General features: G+C 38.2%; 1 protein-coding gene across 3 annotated transcripts in view; it reads right to left on the bottom strand.

The window, feature by feature from the left end:
* Positions 1-16,838, bottom strand: part of SBNO1 (strawberry notch homolog 1) — a 51,133-nt gene that overhangs the window by 31,743 nt on the left and 2,552 nt on the right. For 2 of the 3 annotated variants that reach the window (XM_067539650.1, XM_067539652.1), the window contains exons 2-6: positions 8,419-8,546; positions 6,390-6,699; positions 4,267-4,311; positions 3,776-3,876; positions 2,150-2,246 (exon numbers count right to left, since the gene is read on the bottom strand). In XM_067539650.1, the coding sequence (XP_067395751.1) occupies positions 2,150-2,246; positions 3,776-3,876; positions 4,267-4,311; positions 6,390-6,699; positions 8,419-8,546 (681 nt within the window). The remainder of the gene's footprint in view (positions 1-2,149; positions 2,247-3,775; positions 3,877-4,266; positions 4,312-6,389; positions 6,700-8,418; positions 8,547-16,838) is intronic. The other variant, XM_067539651.1, reaches the window with a different exon arrangement.

Raw genomic sequence — 16,838 nt, forward strand, 5'->3', positions numbered from 1 at the left:
GAAAAGGAATTCATTAATCCAAGATTAATGAGAGTAATTTAAAGATAAACTAAAAAGCTTTGCAAGTTGTTCACTTTCAGCTTGCGAGACTCGTGGTCTATGAAGATCCACTTCTGCTTTGTTAAAATCCTCAGTTTAAGTTAAAACCAGTGACTGAGTTCTGCCTTCCCTCACAGAAAAGTCCCTGGAGAAACATAAGCTGTGCTCTCTGATGACATCACTGCCATCTGCACATCAAGAACACACAGCTTTCCTCTATCACTCTTCATTTACACATTACTATCTTGCCTACATTAAGCAGTCAAACTGCTACCTAATAACACAGAGTGTAGGAAGAGAAGTGACCAGGAGCAGCTCAGATTAGTCAGCAATTAGTATACATTCCATGGGGTTTACGATGTTGCTGTCCCACAACTAATGACGTTACATATGCTGAAAGAAAAGGTATACAGGACAGAAAAATAATTTTTAAAATGTTACAAGAACTTAAACATGTTTGCATATGAGGGCTGTTAGAAAAAATCCAAAAAGCTTTGCAGGTCACTTAAATAGCTCAAAGTATTGAACCATTTAGTTACAAAGAGCAGATGAGACTACAGTAATGTCATCAGTATGGGAGCTAAAGGCATTTGAAAACCAGTTTCTGTTCTGCAACACTTTACTTTTAAGCACAATGAATTGCTTAAACTAAGATCCTGTTTTTCCACTCATATTGAGCAGCAATAAAAGATGGATAAAGATTTACAATCTTACATTCTTGGGCTCCCATAGAATCAGTTGCATATATTTCAGTAAGATAATACACTCAGGAGTGCAATTTTACATTAACAGCTTCGAAAAAGTGTCATAGGTCTTTCTAATACACTGAGCATAATGGGTGTAGGTCTTATATCTTTTTATTCTGAGTGAACTCTTGAACTGAAAGCAGCAGTGAAAGCAAAAATAAAAGGAGAAGCTTTAGGAGCAGTGGACTGCTACAGTGATGCTGAAAAGGATAAAGATTACTTTTTGGTAAGAGCAGGGGAGGATATTGGTGCCACTCCCTGCTGTGAAAAAATAAAGGCAAACAAGATGGATAGTAGAAAGCAAAATTGTTTTTGGTTTTGTTTTTTTTACACATATGCAAAAGAACTATCAATTTTAAAGTTACAACACTGGGTGAAATTCTACTGCCTGTTATGCTGGATGTCTACCTACATGATCTTATTGGTCACTTCTGGCCTTAGAAGTATGAACGTTTTAGTGGGGGTTTGCCTTTGACAGAAATACACTTCCAAGCAGAGTGAACCAAGGGATTCAAACACTGCTTAAAATCATGCTGTAAACATTTTGTAACCAATGTTAGAAACACCGGAGGCTACTAAATGTTAAATTTTCAGCAATTTAATTTACTTGTCACCATTTATGTTCTGTTCACATCTCTCAGGTTTAACAGTGAAACAAATCAAGTAAGTCAGTCACTTTCATATTCTTAGTACTGAGAAGTTTAAGTATCAATGTGAGTGTAATGATAATTGGTTTTGAAGACAGTTTATACCTGAAATAGGAAAAACAGTGGAAATGTTTCTGCTAATCTTTGGTTCTATAAAAACTTTAAAAAAATCAAATTCAGGGCCAAATTTGGGCATCCTCTTAAATTATACACACAAACACTCCCTGAGCCAGTGCTTAGACCTAGAATAGCAACTGCTCAGTAATCAACTGACTGAAATGGTTTACTTAGCTAATAAGACAAAGCCCATTAATATGAAAACAGTTCAATCCTGACCAGTCAGGAACAACTATTTATTTTAAAATTACGCACATGGATGGACACAATTCAAGACCATTAGTAAGTCAAAGTTTTGGCTTACCAACCATGTTATTTTAAAAACTTGCCATTGTTCATGAGCTACTGATAGAAAGTTAAACCAAAAAGTATCATACGTGTCCAAGGCCAAGTTCAAAGATCCAAGATTCTCTTCCAAAAGTTGACTGTAGCAGCAGAAAGCAATTTTCTCCACAAAAAGCAAAATCTGGTCCCCTTTTATTTGATTTTGATACACTATAAAGCATTACTGTTCTATCTCTACATATGCTGTTAGCAATTTGGGCACTTAGCAGTTTTAGAAGTTTGTTTCAGTTTTTGGATGCAACCAGAGTATCATACATTTTATTGGCATATACTCTGCATATGTCTCTGCATGACCCATTTCTTCTTCATCTTCCTCCTCCGGTTCCTCTTCCTCTTTTATTACTGGCACTTTCTACAATACAAATATACCTGAATTAGTCAAATGATAAATTGCTGCTGTTCAACATCCTAGAAGCATACAGGTATGTGGAGTGGAAGCTAGAGTACGACATTGACATTAGTGCTGTTTCCATAACAATGCACTACCTGAACCACAGAGCAACAGGAACATCAATTACAAGATTTCAGAAGCCATATTCTTTTTGAAGGGACTCTCTTCAGAGACAGTACCATTCCACCAGCTGCAAGTAACACTGGAAAATAAGTCAAATCATACTAGCACAGGAAGTGTGAACCAAAAAAACAAACCCGCAAAGCCACATGGAGCACTGCAACTAAGCCAGTGGACCAATAGTTTTATAAAGCTTTTAGTCCAAAAAATGCAATTTTAAGTAGATTTTATGCACCAGTTTGCATCATTTTCATTGAACTTCAATTCTCCAAATGTAATGAAATCAATTGGAAGCCATTTGTTTGCCTTGCTATGAATTCAAAACTTCAGGGCATAAGTCTACAGTACACAATGCCCAAGGACGCACAGGGAACATAACTCTTATTCGGATAAAGGGGTGCTAGAAAGAAGTATAATCTATTTTACTGCAGTCAGTCAGCATGCCAGATTAAATATAGGTTCACAGATGTGCATTTGAGAGAGTGTACCTCAGCATACATACCTATAAAATAACTTAAACTAGAAGGCCTTCAAGAAAATATTTCTGTGAAATCTGCTGCAGATTTTCATTGGTCAAAGATTCAAGTGACTTCAAAATATTGGAGAGTATGTATATGTAATGCACCCACCACTGTGGTATCCAATATAACACACAAAAAGATGACAACCCATTATTTTCCTGTGGCCCGAGCTACTGTGCAACAGATGCCTGAAGTATTTTTTTAAAGGAGAAAAGAAACATCCTCCATGTCTTAAGACAAAACTCTTCAGCATCACAAAGCTTTTTAATATTAAAGATCTAGAAAGTTTCCAGGAGCCATACTTGAGATCAGACTAATTTGAATTTAGTTCTCATTAAAATAAGATTGAAGTGCATGTTTCAAAAGCATTAGTGCTACTTATTAAACAAACACTCAACATGTCAATGGGAGACAAAACTGATTACAGTCACACATTGGCAGGTCCAATCTGCTGCAGAAACATTAACAGCCTCAAACTGTGGAGAGTTGTGTATCTGGTTGCATGACAGAGAAATTTATACAGAGGAAGTTTTCAAGAGCAGAGTGAGGGAGCTGCACATCAGCTTTGGTCAGGTAGAATACCCTTCAGCACACACAATGGGTTCTTGTGAAAAATGCCTGACCTTCAAAAGACTCCCAACATATGGAAACTGCTCTGGCAGTGTGGTCTGCTTGCATCAACCACTTCATAACTATTGCAGCAAGGGAAATTTCTCCTTCAGAATCAGATGTATTATGTAAGCCTAGGAAGCTTCCATGAGCAACTGCTGAAATTAGCTAAAGATAGTTGGAGCCATTTATATGTAAAACTCATTTAAGAAACGACATCCATTCATTCTTACTACTCACCATAGTAGGTGAAAAACTTCTCATTTTTACATCGTTTATCCATATTCTTGCTACTTCTTTTGTAGAAGTCTCCTTCTTTACAGCACCATTGCTTAGATCAGCTGCAAGAAAAATAATGACATTTCTTTACATTTTCTCTGTTGTATTGATTTGTACATCACACAGTGAAGGCAGCTGGAAATGAAGCTCTGAAATCTTTGACAGTACACTGACATCCTCAAGAACAATAGCCAAATATATTTATCTACAAATCTCTGAATGTGCCTGAAATTAGTCCTGTTGCCTTCTTCTGAGGGAGCAGGTTAAATCTTTTAGTTTAACCAATACCATATTAGAGAAAGACATGTGGGTATATTAAGTTTAACCTAAAGAGAAGACACCTTCACCAAATCTCTATAAAGACCATTTAATAGTATTTCATCTCACGTGAGAGCTAAGGCAGTTTAACAGGAAACCACAAACCCAGTTTTATCAACAAGAAGTGATCTTACCTGGTTTGGTGGTGTTTACCACCTTTGGAGACACTACAATTATTTCTGTAAGAAAGTCAACATGTTTGACTCAATTGTTTTAAATGCTACAAATGGACAACTACAAGATATATGTTCACTTTCCTCCCTTTAGAATTTAATCGTGATGAGGGTCACAGTACAGATGTAAGACAAATATTTATACAGGGTGGATACAATGGAAGTTTTAGATAAGAAGTTATCTTTCAAACTTCTAGTATATAAAAACAAAAGCATGCATTAATATAAGACTTGCAGAGGTTAATTTTGTAAGAAGAGTTAAATAAAAATACAAATAGCTAAATTTTGTATATTTAATAGTAAGAAAGCATTTAAATCCTCTGTTGCAAAGCTTCATTCTTCTAAGTTTATTAAGTGCTTCTGCAAAGATGTCATCAGGGAACAGAACAGTGCTTTCTGTAGACGCTGGGCTGTTTAAAAAAATCTTCCCTTTCACAGGACAGCTGAATTATACGTTCAGCAGTTGTGTGTTACAAAACCAACTTCCCCTTCCAGAATTGGAAAGAATTTCCAGGTATTCCATATCATCTTCCACCAGATATCTAGTCTTCCATTAAGCACAAATGACATTAAAGATCTGAGTTAAGGCTTATTAGCATCACTGACTTGCTTCTCTGAATTAAGCATCTAAACCTTTAGCTAGTTTTAGTCAGCTATAATCTTGATGGAGGCTGGGAAAACAGTGGAGCAAAGATGGAACATGCGACTGACTGTGCTCCTGTTACAGTCTTCACAGCCAGCTTTATCTATTACATACCCTATTTGTTTATTAAAAAAATAATTCTCAAGCTATTGAAAGTTGAATCAGACTCAATTCTACTTCAGCAACTGACAAGATACAGCCAGAAGTTACTACTATAGCAGAGACAATGACATGTCCTGTCAAAAGTCTATGCACATACCATTCTGGTAAGGCAACTTTAAAAGGGACGTTATCAATTTAAGCTCAACTTCAGTCTCAAGATATTTTATTTCTGTTACAACAATAAGATAGTTGTAATTGAAAGATTATATTTTTTTAAAATTTATTTACTTTATGTAGCACTTGGAATATAGATAGTTTCACAGTTCTCTCTACTATTGTATTGATCTCTCTATACAGGCAAATAAGTATTTTAAAAATAGAAAAGTACTTAAACAACAAATGAAGAAACTCCTAAAGTGTGCTACTTGAAATTACTTTTAACATTCAAATTGACAATGCACCCCTTTAAATATGAATTCTGAGTCTGATGAAGTATTTTTTCAAAAAATCTGAAATCCACAGATATACACTACATAGAAGACTTGCTAAAACTTCCAGAAGTACAGCATCACCTATATTTACAGTGAAGCTCGTAGTTAAATTTCTAGGCATTAGGATCTCAGATATTTATACACACTAGACCTCCCAATAGTTGCAACTTACCATTTAACTATTCCTGCAACAAATTTCCCCCTAAATATAGGGTACTGGAGAACCATTAAGTTGCCTATAAAAATTAGCCGCCGCCACAACAGATTTTAAACACGTGACACAAACAGAGATTCACTTTTCTTTTTAAGCGTACAGGTTTCTGTTTATCCCCTCCTCAATGGACGCTTCAGAGGAACATGATTAGAAGTCAAAAACTAGCTTGTTTTAGAAGTCTTTTTGGGAAGGAGAAAAAGAGTTGTGACTATAATTTAAGAACAGCACTCCCCTACCACGCATACAATAGACTAGACAGCAGCATTGGTTCAAATAACAAAACTTCTACAAGATTAACAAATTGCTGTGTACAGCACACTATGAACATTATTCATTTACCAGCGTCCTATTCCAACGTTTATTTTCTGTTCGTCTCATTTCTTAAAAGGATATATCAACGGATTCTTGAGTTTTTAAAAATTCAGTCATTGTGTGTCATTTCATACTTTCTTTTTGTAATGTTGAAAAGTTAGAAGTCCAACATGTCAGGTTTTATAGGCTCAATTTTAATGCTATTGTGCTATTCTATTCTGTTACTCCACAGAGAGCCAAAAAGATAATCACTTTATTGGATTATTTCAGTATCAAATTTCTGAAATAAAATAAACATTATGGAGGGGAAAGAAACACTTACTAGCTGCTGTTGCAACTGGCTGGGCAATGTTAGGTGGTGGCTTCAATTTCATTAGTTCATTAAGACTATTGTTTTTGAGCAGATCTTTCAGCTGGACCTGGTCCTTTGAAGGTGTAGTGGTCAAGGCATTGTGTACTGCTGGTGCTGCAACCGATGGTCGAGTAGTTGTGCTGGTCTGAATAATTTTTGCTACAGTGATGGTCTGCCTAGTAGTTGTCACAGGCGTGGTTTTTGTCATTACTATTGTAGTCCCCAAAGTTGGAAGCTGATTTATCTGATTCAGCACAAACGTTGTGGTTGATGGTGGTTGCTAGAAGATAAAAAACAAAGTGTAAGATTTTCCTGTTTTGGAAATATACTTATGATGATTCTCAAAGTGACAATACTTTCAGCTAGAGGACAGAAGGTATCAATTTAATCAGCCTGAGGTTTTTTTGTTTTTTAAAGTTTGAGGGCCATCAATAGTGTCTTTCCATCGCCCAACTGACTGATGCTACAATGCAATTTTATTTCAGGATATGGAAGTCTGAGCAAGATGCTTCTTTCAAAATGCATCAGTGTTGCTTCATGGGAGGATCCAGCTCCACAGGATATTTTTTTCCCCAAGGGAAGAGGGAAGAACAGGTAAGAAAGAGAAGGACCGCACCACCCAGACACAAAGTACCTTTGTTGTGTGGAGAAGCTTAGGCTGTAGAGAAATCTTACACACTGCACCACATGGTTTTGCAGTTAGTTTGTAAATAAACTAATAGCTATTTTAAAACTCCTCTTTCTGTGCAGCTACTTTGTTAATCCTACCTTCCATATATTGATCTACTTTATATCATCGTCTCCTAGAAAGATAAAGATTATCTTGATCATAACATCCATATTAACTGATATTCTGTACAATACATCCAGAATTCTCAGTCTCTCAATATATGGTACCTATAAGCATCAGGTTTAATGGCATCTGTATTCTAAGTGTACTCATAAGAAATGAAATTGGGCTCTTCCTTAAACAACTTTTCCCTTTAAATCTGGCTTGCTCTAAGAAATAGCCTCCCTTGCACATCATGCCAACCCTTCAAAAACAAGTTTTATTGAAAAAGCAAGGAATTTTTTAAAGTGTTACCAATTATGCTGAGGGGGTGGCAAAGAGCCAACAATTTATAGGCCTTCCTCAATTGTTCACTTCACTATTTTACACATACAAAACTCTAAATATGTCAGCTCTTACCCTGACATTTAATAGTGCTGGAGTAGATACAGTCTCTGGTTCTTGTTTAACAGCAACTGTTGCCTCAGTCTCCAAGCCTAGTTCTAATGCACTAAGTGGCACTGACTAGAGAGAAAGAAAGCAAGCACGATCAGGTACTTGATTTAGTAGGAAAAAAAGAATGAAAGCCTTACTATCTCCCCCCCGACACACACACACCATGTTAAAACTAATGGCCAACTCCCTTGGTTTGCCTGTTAATCCTGGTTTCATTATAAATAAAAATGGTAGCACAACAAGTCATTGATTTTGTCCCCAAAATTGTTTCAAGCATAAAGCCTTTCCAGTTAACTGCTGGGAAACTGAATGAGCTTTGCAATTTCACTTTTGTTGACAGACTATTGTTTTCCAGTCTATGTCCAAAAAAAAGTGTTCCATTCTTGAAGTGCAAGTTCTCATGGAGATTAAATCAATATTAGAATTAATTGTCTCTTGTTTCAGGGGAGAGGAAAATGATATTAGATACATCAATGGAAGTTCTGTGTGTGGATACACGACATTGTGGCTCTAGAAAATGTATACAACTCATACTGATATAAGTTCTGTCAACAACATATATACTTTTGATTCCTAAAATACATATTTAAGACAGGCGATTGCCATCTCAATTTTTTTCCATACACAAGCCCAGCCCAGCAATGAAAACATAACAATTCCATTCTTTCTCAATAGTTAAAAACAAAAACAAAACTACCTTTCCATTAGATACAGAAAATATATGATTTTATATTATGCAATATTAACTAATTTTAAAAAGCTCTCATTTTTAACCTGCTGAACAGCTGGCGCTGGGGTTGCAAGGCCCATGTCCACAGAGTCAATATCAAACAGATCATTTGGACTGATTCCACTCTCACTCAAAGCAGCAAGCAACAGATCTTGTCCTGGCTCCACCATCTCTAAAATAAAAATAAACAAGACCACAGACATAAGTTACAATTGTAATCACTGTTTATTTTGCAAAACCTTTAGCATTTTATATTTCCTTAACTGATTTCTAAGGGCGCAGTCAAACTAGTCACTTTCATAAAATGAGTTTCATATTCTAAATCTGCCCAAAGTCCCTGGACAATTCTTGGGGTTTTGTGCTGAATTTTCCAAATTTGAAAAATAATATTTCTTACTTATGAATAAAACCCCACCCCCCATTAACAGGGAACCAATGAAAAACCTAACTATACAAAATATGCTATTAAATGCATAAAGTAAACACAGTGAAAAAGCTTTCCTCTGGCCTCTGTCACAGTAATTGTAGGTGTTTTAAGTAATACTAGTAGGCAAAAATGGTGAGATGGAAGTGCAATTTAAGTTGTGTCCCTTTAAGAACAGGCACTAAAGTATATTAACCAAGCAGAGCAAAGTACCTAGCTCAACGGTTCCCAGCCTGCGGACTGCTGGCCAAAAGTAGCCAGCAGGGGCTGGCTTTCTAAGTGGCCTTCCACTCCCCTCCCACTTGCTGCAGAAGGGAGTGGCTGCCTAAGGACCCAAATGGAGTGTGTTGCTGCAGGGCTAAAAGAAGGCTCCTTGATGCAGCCAAGGGGACAGGAGATCAATGCTCCCCTCCCCCTGGTTGTAGCAGGAGCACAGCAAAGCACTCCACCTGGGTCCCTAAGGCACTGGGGTCCTTGCTGGAGCCAGAGGGAGGGAAGATCAACACTCCCCTCCTCCAGCTCTAGCATTGACCTCTCATCCCCCTGGCTGCAGAAGGGAGCCCCTGGCTAGGGACCCAGGTGGAGCACATGAGGCTACAGGACGCTTGCAGATTCCCTGCTACAGCCAGGGGGATGGGAGGTCAGCAAGGAGAGAGGCAACCTTCCCTCTGAACTCCTTCTGTCTGGCTGCAGGGGGGGGAGGAGAGGGGCAGAGGGGTCTGCTGGTGGAAACTGGTGGCCCTTCAGGGTTGTAAAAATGGTATCTGTGGCCCTCAATTGGGAACCACTGACGTAGCTAGTAGTTAAAAATAATTGGTTTGTTTAACCTATAAGAATTCTGTACCTGCTTAATGAGACAAGAATTCTGGAAAAGTCAGTTAATTAAAGTAATTCTATAAATAATTTTTATATATTAAACTAATAAGCCTATAGTTTTTGTACCATAAATGAATTTGAGAGGATTCTTTTGCATAGTGGGCAGGATAGATGGTCAACTGCTGTATTTAATATGTGTTGAGCTGGCAAATATTAGTATGGGAGACTCATTATTTAGAACAAAAGACAGGCCCTGGGCCTTTTCAAGTACAGGATAGCTGTTAATTTTAAGTTTCAATATTGTCTGGAGTAAATTAAGAAGTCAAATACGCCATTTTTGGGAGAGGGGATGGGGAGACAGTTACTACAAAGCATAACGCAAATATCCCCTTTTATTCCACAAAGGGACTTAATTTTTGCTCAGACACAAGAATTATACTTGACCTCAAACACTCCAGTTATTCATATTTCTGTATAGCATTGCCTACACTCCAAATTTACTCATCGTTGACAACAGGCGTCTGCATTGCATGTAGTTGAACACAGTTTAGCTGCAAGCATAGAAAAGGACAAAACATTCAGCACTGTTTCAAAATTAGGGTTTTATCCAGAGTTTTCAAAACAATGCTAAGCAGTTTATCCTCATCTGTACTCACAGCTAAGTTATGTTCAACACTTGGTTAACAGCACCTATTGTTGACAACTGCCAGAACAGGTAACAGAAACTCAAAGATGCAAAATTCTTATGCTCCCTAGTTCTAGCCTGCGCATTATTGGGGAGATACCTACTCCTTTGGTAATAGAAGAGGTACTGTCACAGATTGAGGTGTCAAAAGAAAAACATGCTGGAACAAACTGATTTATTGGATTTATGTTAAGAATAAAGTTAGTAGTATTACCATAGTGTCTAGGAGCCCTAAGCATGGATCCCCATTGCTAGGTGCTGTACAAACAGAACACAAATCTGGCTCTTGCCTCAAGGACCTTACAATCCAAGTATAAAACAAGAGACAACAGATAGACATAGACTGGGGAGCATAAGGAAACAATGAGGCAGTGTTGGTCAGTATGACAGGCAGCGGTCTCACCACATCAACAACCTAACTGTAGTCAATTTTTTTTTGGTAGGCATCATGGTGAAGGAGAGAGTTGTAAGGAGGGTTTTGGAGTTGGATAATGAAGTAGCTTTGTGGATTTTTACAGGGAACACTTCCCAACCACGTAGGGTAGCATGGGAGAAGACACGAACGTGCTTGTTTGAAAATATAACTAGTAGGCAGCAGAAGCTGGCACTGACAGCTCAACAGCAAATGAGGGATAATAAGTGGGATGAGGATTGACTGACGAGCCTTGAAAGTGAATACAAGTAGTTTATGTTTGATATGATAGAGAAAAGGGGAGTCAGTGGAGGAATTCAAAGAGAGGGGTGACATGGTCAAAGTGCTAGATTAGCAAAGTGATCCATTAGAAGCAGAGGAAGATTGGATTTGTCAAGGCCAAAAAGAAGGAAGTTGCAGTAATCAAGACACAGGATGAGAGCTTGTGTGATAGTTTTAGTTGTGGGGATGAATAAGAAAGGCTCATCTTAGAGATGCTATGCAGAAAAAATAGACAGCCAAAATGTGAGGACAGAAAGAGACCCAAATCAAAGAGGACACATCCAGGTTAACTGTCAGTAAAACCATATAATCCCATTAAAGCCAGCTACAACATCAGAATATTAGAGGATCACAAGTATTGTACTTTTTTTTTTTTTTTTTAAAAAGGCATTCAGGTGATCTGGAGAATTACAGACCTGTAAGCCTTACTTCTATACTTGGTTGAATTAAAAATATAAGATACCTGGAAGATCATGAAGAGGTATCTAGTCAGTACAGCTGCTTCTTCAAAGACAAATGATCTCACTACTCTATTAGTTATCTGAATAGGTCAACAAATTAAAGAAAAAGAGGATCATTTAAATTTTCAAAAGGCCTTTGACCACCTCTCAAAAGAGGCTACCAAAAAACCTAAGTAATCAGTTTAGAAACTAGGTTAAAGCAAAAATCAAAGCAGGAAAAAAACTATTAATTTTCATCATGGGGAAAGGGCAACAGTGGGATGCCACAAGGTTCCAGACTGGAATTGGTACTGTTTGGTACATTTATTAATTAACTGAAAGGGTGGAATTAGCAAGGCAACAAAGTTTGTAGAAAACATGAAGTTTAGTCAATACTGGAGAAGTTAAAGGAACTTCAGAGAGAACCTTACACTGACAGATGAAGTTCTATGCGGACATATATAAAGTAATGCAGATTATTTACTCCAATGTGAGCTACACATACACTTTACTGAGTTCTAAGTAAACTATCAATTCAGGAAAGAAACCTGTAGATAACAATTACTAGCTCACCAAAGACCTCTGCTCAACATGGCCAAAAGAGCAAACAGTGTCAGTGTGAATATGGGAACACTAAATATGGAAATCATAATGGAATTCTATAAATCAACAGAAATTCCCCACCTACATTCTCTGTTTAGTTTAGGTCACCCCAACTCTATCAGGAGATGGAGGAATTAAAATAAGTTTAGAGACAGGTAACTAGAATGATTAAGGGCAGGAAAAATCTCAAAACGCAACTGAAAAGATTGGGACTGTTTATCTTAAAGCAGAATTGCATGAGAAGGGACATGATAAAAGTATGCAAAAATAATGAATGCGGTGAATAGAAGTTTCCAACCTATCTACTCCCATAATACAGAAACAAGAGGACATTTAGAGAACAGAGCTGAGACAAATTCAAAAAACTGAATTAAAAAAAAAGACTTTTACATAGAGCACAATTAGTCTGTATAACTCAAAGCAAGATTTTTAAAAGTTTAACTTGTATATTTATCCTGGGATGATGATGATAATATTAATAAATAAGAGTTTTGGACAATATAAATCCTCATACTTGAGTATGAGCCAACAACTAAAAGGAGTTAGAAAGAAACTTTCCCCGACGACAAGTTCTCATACCTGCCTACTGCAGGGTCTGCACAGGATGACCACTAATTGGAACTAGTATAGCAATTCATATGTTCCTAGAATAATGAAGTTTAGTTTTATACTCACCGTTACAGCTGGAGTGCCTAAATTATGTATGATCACAATCATCTCCAAAAGACATCCCAGTTGCTATCCTCCCTCACGTCAGACCCTCCATTTTTAAAACGCCTTAAAGATGTCTATTGCTCACAATTCAGATTAAGTGAAAGAACTGTTTACATGGCATTCAGTTTGGATGACTCTAGGCTAGTTAATTTCAGTTATCTGGTTCCTGAATACTAAGCTATAGTGTTCTGGTTGCAAACACTAATTTATGATATTTTTCACTGAAATTAAAAACATTCAATAAGTAATAGCTAATCTGAGGTTTTGTTAAATTTAAACCACATAACTAAGCCCAACATGTAAGTTTCAACTGCTCAGTTTTGCTTTAGTTTACAATCCAAAAAACAGAAGAACAATGTCAGAAGAAAGCTATATCTTGATACCTTATAGTTTATATTCTTTCATTCATACACTCAAGCCTAAAACTAAACTAATCAAGTCAAAACACAGCTCCCTAATCTTACAAGGTATAAGGCTTTATAGTTAGCATAAACAAAAGTGACTTTACCAAACTCTGCAGCTCAAATTGTGAAATACTATAAAAGGGCCATCCCAAAATCCCCACAAAAGTGGCTTTTAAAGAAAAGTTGACTACGTTACAAGCTGTTCCCTAAATTTTCTGTTGAAAACGGATGGTTGCTGGGCCTGTAGAATCTTGTAAATAAGGTTGTCTGCATGTATTCAAACTGTCCCAATGCTACTAAGCAACGAGACCCAATCTGTTAAGAGAGTCACACACAAAAAGCTGAAGCACAAAACAAAGAATTGTTATACAACTTATAGACACCTTGACATCAATGGTACAATTCCCTTTTTCTAGAAGGCACAACGAAAAATCCAAGTTACCGCCACAACAAAAAAGATGCTACAACAATGGCTCATTATATGTTATATGATGTGCTGTGCCACTACAAAACATTTTTTAAAGTAAAAGAAGGTTTCATTAACATAGAATCATAGAAGATTAGGGTTGGAAGGGACCTCAGAAGGTCATCTAGTCCAACCCCCTGTTCAAAGCAGGAGCAACCCCAACTAAATCATCCCAGCCAGGGCTTTGTCAAGCCAGGCCATAAAAATCTCTAAGGATGGAGATTCCACCACCTCCCTACGTAACCCACTACAGTGCTTCAATGCCCTCCTAGTGAAAAAGTTTTTCCTAATATCCAACCTAGAATTCCCCCACTGTAACTTGAGACCATTGCTTCTTGTTCTGTCATCTGCCACCACAGAAAACAGCCTAGCTCCATCTCTTTGGAACCCCCTTCAGGTAGTTGAAGACTTATCAAATCCCCCCTCACTCTTCTCTTCTGCAGACTAAATAAGCCCAGTTCCCTCAGCCTCTCCTCATAAGTCATGTGCCCCAGCCCCCTAATCATTTTCATTGCCCTCCACTGGACTCTCTCTAATTTGTCCACATCCTTCCTGTAATAGAAGGCCCAAAACTGGACCCAATTCTCCAGATGTGGCCTCGCCAGTGCCAAATAGAGGGGAATAATCACTTCCCTTGATCTGCTGGCAATGCTCCTACTAATGCAACCCAATATGCCGTTAACCTTCTTGGCAACAAAGGCACACCATTGACTCTCATCCAGCTTCTTGTCCACTGTAACCCCCTGGTCCTTTTCTGCAGAACTGCTGCATAGCCACTCGGTCCCTAGTCTGTAGCAGTGCATGGGATTCTTCCATCCTAAGTGCAGGACTCTGCACTTGTTGTTGTTGACCTCAACAGATTTTTTTTGCCCCTATCCTCTAATTTGTTTAGGTCACTCTGTGTCCTATCCCCTCCAGCACATCTACCACTCCCTACAGCTTAGTGTCATCTGCAAACTTGCTGAGGGTGCAATCCACCCCATCATCCATATCATTAATGAAGATGCTGAACAAAATCGGCCCCAGGACCAACCCCTGGAGCACTCTGCTTGATACTGGCTGCCAAACAGACATCAAGCCATTGATCACTACCCGTTGACCCTGACGATCCAGCCATTCATCCAACCCATGCTACTTTAACTTGCTGGCAAGAATACTGTGGGAGACCGAATCAAAAGCTTTGCTAAAGTCAAGGTAAATCACATCCACTGCTTTCCCCACATCCACAAAGCCAGACATCTCATCATAGAAGGATATCAGGTTGGTCAGGCATGACTTGCCCTTGGTGAATCCATGCTGTCTGTTCCTGAACACCTTCCTCTCCTCTAAGTACTTCAAAATGGATTGCTTGACGACCTGCTCCATGATTTTTCCGGGGACTAAGGTGATGCTGACTGGTCTGTAGTTCCCCGGAACCTCCTCCTTCCCTTTTTTAAAGATGGGCACTATATTTGCTTTTCTCCAGTCATCCAGGATCTCCCCCAATCGCCATGAATTTTCAAAGATAATGGTCAATGGCTTTGCAATCACATTAGCCAACTCCCTCAGCACCCTCGGATGCATTGCATCTGGCCCCATGAACTTGTGCATGTCCAACTTTTCTCAACAGTCCTGAACCTAGTCCTGTTCTTTAGGTATTACATAAACCAATGTCTGCAAAAGTAACAACAACAACAAACAACAACAAAAAAGTAAGTCATGCAAAAGTAAACTTCTGATTTACAGAACAGAACAACTGCCAATATTCTCAATGCCATTTATATTACAACATATATCCATGCCAACCTGCCAATCTTAGTCTTGTGCCTTCCCTGTTTTAGCCATGATAGAAAGTCCAAAAGCTTGAAAACTAAGATATTCAGAAACAAATGTCCAGCTTGCTTTTTTCCCCTCTAGAAGGAGAGAATGGTGGTAGTAACTTCAAGCCCAGAAAGATTTTCCATTTTTAAAAAGCCCTACATGTCACATTATAAGACTAAATATTTTACCAGTGGTACAGGCTGAACGTATCAATACATTTTTAAAACTTCTCTGTTCATAAATTGTGTGTAAATTAATTGTGCATTTACAATCTTATGTCCAATACTTTTAAGACCACAGTCAATCTGCTATGGCTTCCATCAAACTCTCCAAGCCACTGGCTAATATTTAAAGCATTGATGTCTATGTCATGTCTTCTCTGAGCCTAATGTCTCAAGCCAAGCAAAGAACACTATCTGGAATTGTAAAAACCAAAGGTAATATCTGTATTGTCCAGAGCGCTGTCAGCTTTTGCTCACCCTTTAACACTAAAATCCTTCCTCTAGCTTCCATGCAAACATTCTCCAACTCCAACTGGTACCATACACAGCATAGTAATCTATCTTGAGATCAATTCTCACACCACACCAAGTAATCTGAAAAGCCTTGTCAGAAAATAAGATCACAGTAAAATTTGCTTGGAATTATTAGCAAGTACTACAAGACATGCTGAACTCAAACTGGAAAAAGCACTGGTCTCACAAGCTCTACCTCCTTTGGAAGCCAAAATGAGAGGCCACTCATATTAAACTGTACAGATGTTCAGAACATCACCATACAAGATCTGATGGATTCCTTAGGCATGGGCTCCTGTTCAGATACCAATGGGCAAGGTTGGAATAAGGAAAAATAGGTACATGCCTAGCGCTCTGGCTTTAAGTGTCATGCAATGACAGCAGAATCCAAGTTTTCAATTTAAAAAAATGTATTTCTAGTCCTCATAGCTGCAAAGACAAGTCTGAAAGCAAATCAAGTGTAGTTAATGCAGCAATGTCTGCTCAAGCCTGCAGACAGCCTCCAGCAAAGGGAGGAGCATAACCAACAGAACTAGGGAGGAAGCCACCTGCCCAGAAAAGACCAGTCTCCAATCATGGACAGGGAGTGGGGGAAGCTTGGATGTCTTACTGAACTCTAATATTCCCCTCTGGCCTTTTGGCTCCATAGGCTAGATTGGGGGGAGGGGGGTCCCCCCAGCAGGAAATGGTGGTCCACTCCCAAGCAACATTTAATTGTTGAGTCAAAAAGAAATTAGTTACCTCAGACTGTGCAGATTTTCCCCCCCTCTCCTTTCTTTCCTTACACACTTTAACCATCATAAAGACTTGTATGTTTAAATTGTAATTGGGGATTTAAGTTAGCATCTCCATTGAAATGAATGGGTCAGTTCATGGCTCTCTGTGTTAATTGTTTCAGATTCT

Source organism: Emydura macquarii, unplaced genomic scaffold (assembly GCF_026122565.2).
Source record: "Emydura macquarii macquarii isolate MOO-44397 ecotype Brisbane River unplaced genomic scaffold, CSIRO-AGI_Emac_v2 contig_554, whole genome shotgun sequence".
In the NCBI taxonomy this organism is placed as follows: Eukaryota; Metazoa; Chordata; order Testudines; family Chelidae; genus Emydura; species Emydura macquarii.